A 10,296-nucleotide genomic window follows, 5' to 3' on the forward strand; every position below is an offset into this window, starting at 1 on the left:
GGGTTGCCATAAGTCGTAAACCATTGAAGGCACACAACAACAACAACAGAGGGGGGAAATAAGGAGAGAAAACTTTTTAAATTGTTTTCCCGTGTTTATTTCTTTCCCCAAAACTGGGGCAGGGGATGGACTGTGAAGCATTTTAGAATGATGAATAAAATGCCTAAGGAAAAAATGTTCACATATTGGCACATGGCCTTTATTCTCCCAAAATGACTTATAAGAATGTTTATACATTAGAGTGGTTCTGTGACTTACTTTAAACAAGACAGTCCTCAGTTTGAAGGGATTTCAGAATATTGTGTTGCTTTTTGATGTCATAGAATCGTAGAGTTGAAGAGACTACAAGGGCCATCCAGTCCATCCCCCTTGCCATGCAGGAACTCTCAATCAAAGCATCCCCGACAGATGGCCATCCTCTGAAGTAATGTCTAGTCCAAGTCTGGTTTAAATGTAAAGAACTTGCCCATCAAGAATTTGCATCAGGATAGCACATTGGCTCACCTTGCTAGTTCCTTTCCTTTTCAGGTGTATAGAATATTTTTAAGTTTTTGGTTTAGAGATGCAGACTGAGATTCTCTGCGGGATATTCTTCCATAAACCTTCCATTTTTAGAAGTCTGTGAAGGTTACAAAAATGAAGGAGCAGAAGAAGCAGAAACTGCTGACAGTGACAGCTCAGAAAATGAGACCGGATAGGCAAAGTTTCAGGTAGCAAACTTAGTGTTCAACTGTGTTGTGGGTGTTCCCCCTTTTTTCTAGAAATGTGTGCTATATATATATATATATATAGTGTGTGTGTGTGTGTGTGTGTGTGTGTGTGTGTGTGTGTGTGTATTTTCCACTAGGAAGGAGACTGAGTTCGAAACAAACTATATTGTTGATGATTTTCCCAGCTTAATGTTTTTCCTGCTTCTTACAAATTTAAGATACACTCAATTTCTTAGAGGTCAGCAAATCGTAGCTCTCTTTCTATTAACTGAATTTTTATGAATACAATTAGAACATTTATAAACATTGTCTGAATAAATTTTATTTTATAATTTACTATATTAAACAGAATAGGTTTTTGAGAAAACTGAGTTTTATATAATGCATCTTACGTTCCTAGAGTAGCAGGTTCATCTACACAGGTTGCTTTAAAATGTTTTGTAGGTTGTTCAGATTGTCCCCAAATTTTCAGGACATTTTTTAAAATAAAAAAAAGTGGAAACATTTTCCCCAATGGCTTCTAATTTCTGGAAGTTTACATCTGTATTTTAAAGTAGACTTATATAGACACAGTTGCACTGGATCAATTTAACAGAGATGTGGTGTAAAGTATGTTTTATTTAATGAGGGCACTCAACTGGAAAGTGACCTAATGACTTATTAAGAGTTTCTTATTTCTTTAACAAGCCATTAATATGATAATACATTTAGCTGAATGATGAAATGTCTTTACACCTGATTCATATGGCTAATTCCTCTATAAAAGATTAATTTGATAATAACATGCAGATGAGAAATGACAAGAGAGCAAATTGGGAAAATAATAAAGCTAATTTCCAAGTAAAAATGTCTGCTTTTGAAAATCAATTAGTTTCATTATTGATCTTGGAAAAAGGAACTACCCATGGTCCTTGACTAGCAGGAGACCTTAGCAGGCTAATTTTAAAAAATAACTCAGTTTAGTAACTTTTATGATTTGCTCAGATGAATTCGTAATTTCATTGGAGTATTTAAAAAGAAAGTGGAAGATATGGGAAGAAAGAATTTAGACAGTAGAATAAATTTTACAGGAATTGAATGCTATAAGAGTCAACTACAGTATAATCACAGAATCATAGAGTTGGAAGAGACCGCGAGGGCCATCCAGTCGAACCCCCTGCCATGCAGGAACTCTCAATCAAAGCATACCCGACAGATGGCCATCCAGCCTCTGCTTAAAGACCTCTAAAGAAGGAGAATCCAGTACACTCCGAGGAAGAGTGTTCCACTGTGAAACAGCCCTTATTGTCAGAAAATTCATCCTAATGTTGAAGTGGAATCTCTTTTCCTGTAGCTTGCATCTGTTACTCCAGGTCCTAGTCTCTGGAGCAGCAGAAAACAAGCTTGCTCCACCCTCATTGTGACACCCTTTCAAATATTTAAACAGAGCTATCATATCACTTCTTAACTATCTTAAAATAAAAGCTGGTGGCATGGAAAGAGCTATTGCAAGGAAATATGCAGGTATTGGAAGAATTATGTAGGCAGATTTGAGAGTGAGAAAGGAAGTATAAATTAAGTATCCCTCATCTGGAATTCCAAAATACTCCAAAATCCAAAACTGCCCACATGGATGACTGAGATCGTGACATCTTTGCTTTCTGATGATTCAGTGTACATTCCGCCCTCCTCAACCAAAGACTTGCCATCTGCAGAATTAAGCATCTGTGGATGGCAAGCCCCTTTGCAGCTAATGGTTGCACATGCAATCGCTGCAGCAGAGTAGCAACACGTGCATCGCCATTGAAAACAGGTTTTTTAAAATCCGCAAGGTGGTCCAAAATGGAAACCCTGCAGATAAGAAGGGTCCATTGTACAGTGCGCCCATGTCATACGCGGGCACACTTTACGCAGCTTTCAGCATACGCTGAAAACTGCGTGGGGAGAAAGGGGCAGCACGTTCCATAGAGATGAATGGAGCATACGTCTGTGGCGTGAGCACACCATCGCACCATCACACCACCGCATGCATGAGCCCCATTCATTTAAATGGGGCTCAAGCATAGGCATTTGTTTTACATGGGGGAGTCTGGAATGCGTATTTTGTATCTGTGCAGTGGGTAGGGTTACCACCAAAACACAGCTCTAAAAGCGTCCAAGGATCTCCATGCAGGTGCAGAGTGACCAATGTGTGTGAGTGCACAGATGACCAGTCAAAGAATCACCTTTACAGACAGGCAATCTGTTCTTCCGAGGAGGTTTGCCAGTGTCTTGTCCAAGATCGCCCATTAGATTTCCATGACTCAGCAGGAATTCAGACACTGCTGAACATTTGAAATATTTTATTAGGACTTTTCCTGGAGTCCTAATCAAATATTCAAATCATTATACCATGCTGGCTCGTTTTTTCTAAATTGAGGTGTCCAAACATTATAAAATCTCACCATGAATTGTTTCAGTTCCTAAACAAATTAATCGTCTGTTTCTACACCTTTTCCAATTCTACAGTATCATTTTTTAGTTGCAACAAGGTGGGAATGTTCCAGCATATCCAACTTCATCTTAGTCAACTCTTCCATGATGAGAGTGATGGGTTTTCATTTAATTTGATTAAGTGGGATCAGATCCATGAGAGTTTTTGCCAAAAGAAATCTGACATTTTTTAAAAGGCCTGCCTTTGTATCCCCCCTCAGTGAGGCAAAGAGTCATCAATTACACAACCCCTTTGTTTCTTTCCCCCACCATGGCCTTTATGCCATCTGCTCTGCTGCTTCTTAAAGCCCAGAACATCTTTCTGGCCTGGTCTACAAGCTATGTAGATTGAGCTAGTAAGGAAAGCTTTGCTGAAGAAGTGTTCTTTGAAGAGAAATTAGATGAAGGCTTGTACATTATATAGAATTAGGTGAACTGATAGAATGAACTGTATCACACTGCAGTTGTGGGGTGGGGGTGTCCATAAAAAGAAAATTCTCCTTTCAGTTAAAAGAAACCTGACAAATCAGGGAGAGAGTTATGTAACAATTTTCTATTTGCGATGAGATTTTTATGCAAGGTATAAAATGGTGTTTTATTTCCCTGCAGTCTGAAATGATACGATTCATTTTGTTCCTACAGAATCCTTACCACCTTGTTCTGCTTAGTATAAATGTCTAAACCAGGAGTGGAACCTATGAGGGCCTTCAGGTATTGTTGAACTGCAGTTCCCAGCATTCTTCACTATTGGCTATGCAAGGGTTGGCAGATTAAAAACTAGAGACATCGCCTGTAGCTTTAAAGGATGTGTATTAGGAAGAATTTCAGCAGATGTGACAAGCAGGACCTGCTGAAATGCCTTCTTCTACCCAACTATTAAAGGTATAGGAACAATCTCCTGTTTTTAATCTGGCAACTCTAGCTAGCAAGGTGTTCTCGGACATGTAGTCCAGCTACATCTGGAGGGCCACACAATTCCCTCTCCTGAATTATTCTGTTCTTGAGGACCTCTTCTTTAGCAGAACTTACCACATTTCTACTCTTCTCTTTCCTTCCTGCCTGACTCAGTATAAAACCCCAGGCTTCTTTATACCTTCACCAAGCCTTGTAGTACAGCCAGGACTCAGGGTCAGAGCACCTGACTTTTTGATTAAAAGGGATGAGAATGTCAGTTGCAAATCTCTCAGGCCTCCTTGTTCCCTTGGAGCTTAACTGTAATCCTCACATTAATGCTGGGTGGGTGGGAATTTTCTCACCCATTTTGTATTTTTATTACCTATCTATGATAGGTTCACCTTAGGGTCACCATAAGTCAGAAATGACTTAAAGCACACAACAGAGACCATGTTCTTGGATAGGTAATTAAGTCCGAATAGCTTTAAAAAAGTCTTGTTCGTGGTAAAGATGCAAACAATATTAGGCCTGCCTTCTCCACCCTCTAGACCAGTGATTCCCAAACTTTGGTCCGCCACATGTTTTGGTTCAGCTCCAGAAGCCCCAGCCAACTTGGCCAATAGTCAAGAATTCTGGGACCTGAAGTCCAAAACTTCTGGAAGACCAAAGTTTGGGAACCATTGCTCTAGACAAATGCATATTGTAAAACCTCTGGAAAGGCATTTTATTTTATTTTATTTTATTTGAATAGGATTTAATCCTTCCTCTTAACAAAGCTTGTTTTATGGTCCTTAACCCATCCCCCAGACCACATCTTTTCTTATGCAAGAGAGGATGAATTCCTTGAAACTTCCATGAGGAATGATTCCAATTTAATTTGTTCATAGGACCCTCCTCTACTTTTCAGCATAAAATCTGAAAACCATCCCTGGCCACTTTCAATGTTATTTCTCCCCCCTCCATTTTCTGCAATCTGCGTATCCCTCTGAAGGTCCCTGGAGTAGAAATGTGGCCCCCAGACTTACCAAAGCTACCCACCCTTGTATTAAGTAATACAGATATAAGCAACAATGGGAAGGCACTCAGTCCAAGACTAGCAGTCAAGTATTCTGTTGCTATTAATATGAATGCTAAATGTTAACGAAAGCTGTAGTATCTCTGCAGTCCATGATGCTTGCCAACCCCTTGTCAAATTTCACTTAGACCCTTGTATACCCAGAAATTATATTTCTGTATTTCCTGTACAAATGTGCTTCCTTCATTTGGGTGCTGTTTGGATTTGATTAAAAGTACATGCGGTTTTTTAAGCAACAGCTATTATGGCTTAACAAAAAGAAAAAAGAACTCTGAGATGTCACTGAGGTATCAAGAGTTTTGTGAGGTTATGCAGTGCCTTTGTTCCTGCAAAAGGAGGGGAAAAACAAAAAGGATAAGTGTTTCAGTTTCTATACCTTCACTGTTTAAAACTTGTAGCCTTCCATATATTACGCTAGATTAGGGTTGCCGTCCCTGAGGACCTCCAAACCGGGAAAAATGTAGGACAAGGTTTAAAAATGTAAGACCTTTTTTTTTCCTGGCAAAAAAAAAGGTCCTACGTTTTTAAACCTTGTCCAAGGCCTCGCTGGGGCCTGGGAGACAGCGTCTCCCAAGCCCCAGCGAGGCCTTGGAGGACTCCGCAATCACGGAGCCGCATCCAGGGCCTGGCTGGGGCCTGGGAGACAGCATCTCCCAAGCCCCAGCCAGGCCTCGGAGGACTCCACGATTGCGGAGCCGCCTCCAGAGCCTCGCTGCGGGGGAATCCAGGGGGCGGGGCCAATCCGGGGCGGGACCGTGCAGACCCGCCCCAAACCGGGAAAGTCCCGCCCCCAGGCGGGATATGGCAACCTTACGCTAGATCATTCCAGCATCTCGCATTATTGCCTATAGTGGCTGGGATTGATGGGTATTCCAGTCCAACAACATCAGTTGGCCTACAAGTTGCCTGGTTTTAAAAATGATGTTGTTGTTGGAGATGGAGATACTCAAGCCATGTTTGTCCATGTTGTATGTGGATGTATCTTCCAGTCACATGTCAACTTATGGCAACCCTATGAATTTCATAGGGTTTTCTTAGGCAAGGAATACGCAGAGGTGGGTTTGCCAATTCCTTCCTCTGAAATCTAGACTAGCACCAGATATTTATTAGTGGTCTCTCATCCAAGTTCTAACCAGGGCTGATCCTATGTAGCTTCCAAGATCAGACAGAATCTGGTAGCTTTAGAATATTTAGGCCCTGTTTGTCTAAAATACAAAACTTTAACAGTCTTTCCTATGGCCCAAGGTGGTTTGCATATTAGTTAACAGTTATGAGTCAAAAATGTGTTATCAGAAATACCCGCGCTGTTTACACAAATATGACATGCTCTTCTGAAAAATTTGAAAGTCATTTGTGAGAAAGTCAGTGACACTTTTAATGTGGTGCTAACATCTGTGTGAAGAATCAAGGAAATGAAGTGGTAATAAGGGACAATGCAAAAGATGTAGTACATTCTGTTCCAACACGCTTTTTATGTATAATGTCAAGGTCCTGGAAAAATAGAGCTGGCACAGAAATAGTTTGACAATACAGTCTTATCTATGACTGTTCAGACGTAAGTTTGCCATTAACCTCATTGGGGTTTGGAGTATATAGGATTACCTTAGACTGATATTGTTAACAAAGTAATCATCACATAAACATAGTCTAATTTAGGTATTCCTCCTTAGGCAATTTTGGATTAAATTTACTTAGAATCTCTTTTACAATGTACTGTCTTTATTTCTGTTCTCTTAAGAATAAAAGGGATTGTGCCCCCTGTGATTTCCGCTGCCAGGATGGGTTAGCATGCGATAATGTGTCAAATACAATAGCGTCCAAAATCCACAAAACATTTATTGGGCTAACTGAAAAGTACAAAATACATGATGCAAGCTTGGGAAACTCCACTGGCTTCTTCATCAGGCAAAGGTGTTAAAATTCAAACAGGAGAAAGAAAAATACAGTATAGACGTGTGAACAACATCATATTTTTCTTTCCCCTGTTTGATTTTTAAATATTTAAATTCTTTTTTAAATGACAGTAATTACCAATGTACTTTCTCCATTTCATTTCTATTTTGACCTCATCTTTTAGGACCCAGCCCCATAAATGTATATGGATTACACATTTAAGTTACAGGATGACACTTTGTGCATTTGCTGAATGAGTTGTGTTCCATGAACGCTTATGTCAGAATAAATTTGTTCATCTTTAAGATGTTCCTCTTTATAAAAAGATGAATGTGCTGCACAATATTGTACACATAATTTTCCATTTATGGACTTGTAGTATACATATATCCGCACTCATCTTTAATATGTTGGTTTCAAGGCTCCCCCTTTTATATAATAAAACAGGAATGAAAGCAATAGCCAATGACTTTGGCAGGCCTAGTTATGGAATGTCTTCTCCCTGGAGACCCGGTTAGCATTGATAGTGGCTTCCATCAAATTGTCAGGCTATGAGGGGACTGTTTACCCGCACTTTTCGGTCCTAGTGACCATTGCTTTGGGCTGGAAGTTAAAAAGTTACTTTTTGGGGATAGCAACTCCCAAAATTTCTCATCCAGCTTAGCCAGTATTCACATTGGCTGTGGGATTCTGGGAGTCAGAGGTCCAGCTTTCTTTAGTTCTGACATAATGCTATTGATCTCATAGTGAGTTGTGGGTTGTTGAGAGTGTGTGTGTGTGTGTGTGTGTGTGTGTGTGTGATTTTATGCACTTATGTTTGTTTTATTTATTGGTGGTTCTTTTTTGGGAGGTGGGAAGGATGGTATATTCTGTTTCGTCCCAACCCTCATTGATGCAAGATGGGCTAGAAATTAATATATAAATAAATAATATCAAGAGTAGTAATCCTACACCAATTTGAGCAAAGCTGCTTTAGAAATACAGGTATACTTCTGTTAATAATGCCTCTGAGAAAGAAGCTCCTTTTTACAAAGTTTTTGGTTGCTCACCCAGCCCTCCTCCTTATCCTGTGTCCAGCTGGAAATTTTTTAGTGGCATCTGCAGTGGAAAGATGGGGAAGGAGGGCTGGAGAAATATAGACTAGTAAACAATGCACTAAACAAATCTTGATTTGCCACCAATCCTACTTTTGTTGTGTGTACCTGCCTACAACAGACAAGGTATAGAAAAGCTGCATGCAGGATCCCACAGTGAAACTGTGTGAACAGCTAAAAGGAGGAAAAAAGGGATCACAAAGTTGTCTTCCCTTCCAACTACCCCCAGCATGTTAAAAAAAAAACCATAGGTATGCATGTTCGACGAAATGGAAAGCATAAGAAAAGTGGAGATTAGTGAAAGAAAAAGACATCTCTGGATGCATTTTGGAAGAAGCATTCAAGTGGTCTCTAGAAAGTTCAAAATAGTTTTGTTTCTTTATGTGAGGCTCACCTAACCTGGTTGCTTCATTTCATATGTCCATATTTTAGTTTTAATTTAAAAATTTGCTGAAACATGTTGAACTTATATTGATTGATTGATGTAGGAACCTATTCCTATTCTTTCCATGTAATTCTGCCTCTGGTACCAAATTTTCGGTTAAAGAAGTAATATCCAGGAACATGCCCATTACCTTAACTGCGTTATACCTATGAAGGATTCACAGAACTGTAGCGAAGTTGCAAGAGAAGTGAATTTGGACATGATTATTGCAGTTGCAGCTGCCTCTCTTCATTTATTTGTTCTTTCATTCATCCCCTCTTTCCCCTCCTCCTTTTCTTTAGGTGGACGCATCTGTTCTTTTTCCCCCTGCATCGAGCAAGTTCAAAGGACCTGCCTGGCTTTGAAGGAACATGGTTTTACTGAAATTAACACTTCAGAGATCCTGCTCAGGGTATACAATGTTAGGACAATTAGCTTGCAAATCCCTGACCTTGGGAAAGCAGTCAAGGAGGATAATTCTAGTGCAGCAGCGTTTGACAGAGGTAACCAATCGAATCAAGATGCCCCATGTGCAGCAAGTCCTCAGCCAGGAACCGTGCAATTTAAAAGCAGTGTACCGCTCAGGGAAATGGTGGGTCACACTGGATATTTGACCTTTGCTACCAAAAGTCTATTTTAGGTACACACAGAGAGAAGCCTTGTCCCCCCCCCCCCGCCCTTTCGACTGAGCATCTCAAGCTTTTTTGCTCGCTGGGCAGTTCCATATATAGTCAGATTGAGTAAGATTATGCTTTGTTTAAATAGCATGTAGGAGCACTAACCAGATCAGCCTCAGCGGTACGTTGTCATTCTGGAACAGCACTTGGCTAGCTGTCAGGTGGGAAGATGGATTAGCAGCTAATAGCTGTGGGCTGGAATTTGCAAAGTAAAAACTGCTTGCTGAATTGGGGTGGGGATGGGTTGAAGTGTTGGGGGGATGTCAACAAGGTTTCCTTGTGCTTTTTGTAATTCCTGCATTGATAATTCTCCTCTGAACAAGCTTGCCGTGTGTGTGTGTGTGTGTTTACTAAACTGGATACCTACAAATTAGAAAAATTATTATTTTTTAAGAACTGACCAAATGTTTAATAAAAAAAATTGAAAGAAGCACAGAGCTGTTTTTTCAATGAATGCAGTTAGAAACAATGTTGTAGCAAATCTAATTTGCCATTTTCCTTTATCATTAAACTTATCATGGAATCATAGAATTATAGAGTTGGAAGAGACCTCAAGGGCCACCAAGTCCAAACTCCTGCCATAGAGGAACACAGAATCAAAGCACCCCTAAAAGATGGCCATCAAGCCTGTTTAAAAACCTCCATAGAAGGAGACTCTACCACACTCCGAGGCAGCATATCCCACTATCAAATAGCTGTTACTGTCAGGAAATTCTTCCTAATGTTGAGGTGGAATCCCTTGTTCTGTAGTTTGGATCCATTGTTCCATATCCTATTCTCTGTAACTGCAGAAAAGGAACTTGCTCCATCTTCAGTATGACATCCTTTCAAATATTAAAACAGGGCTATCATCTCTTAACCTTCTCTTCTCCATGCTAAACATGCCCAGCTCCCTAAATCTCTCCTCATAGTGCATGGTTTCACCATGTAGTTGCTTCCCTCTGGACACACACTAGCTTGTCAACAAGCTGAATAGTACGCCTGTGGCACCCCAATGGTCACTTCTCTCTAAAATGAAAAAGATCCATTGATGAGCACCCTTGGGGTTTGGTTGGTCAACCAAGTACAAATCCACCAA

The 10,296-nt window shown here is 40.2% G+C and overlaps 2 protein-coding genes across 3 annotated transcripts in view; both read left to right on the forward strand.

Annotated features, from left to right (window-relative positions):
• TRMT61A (tRNA methyltransferase 61A) overlaps nt 1–9,644 on the forward strand; it is a 66,125-nt gene extending 56,481 nt beyond the window's left edge. Inside the window, exon 4 of one of the 2 annotated variants that reach the window (XM_042475917.1) lies at nt 8,844–9,644. In XM_042475917.1, the coding sequence (XP_042331851.1) occupies nt 8,844–9,181 (338 nt within the window). In that variant the 3' untranslated portion in view covers nt 9,182–9,644. Of the gene's footprint in view, nt 1–615; nt 714–8,843 lie in introns of those variants that run through there. The other variant, XM_042475927.1, reaches the window with a different exon arrangement.
• Nucleotides 1–10,296, forward strand: part of LOC121934963 (cytochrome c oxidase assembly factor 8) — a 723,331-nt gene that overhangs the window by 568,650 nt on the left and 144,385 nt on the right. The gene's annotated exons all lie outside the window — the stretch shown is intronic.

This window comes from Sceloporus undulatus, chromosome 1, assembly GCF_019175285.1.
Source record: "Sceloporus undulatus isolate JIND9_A2432 ecotype Alabama chromosome 1, SceUnd_v1.1, whole genome shotgun sequence".
Taxonomy (NCBI): Eukaryota; Metazoa; Chordata; class Lepidosauria; order Squamata; family Phrynosomatidae; genus Sceloporus; species Sceloporus undulatus.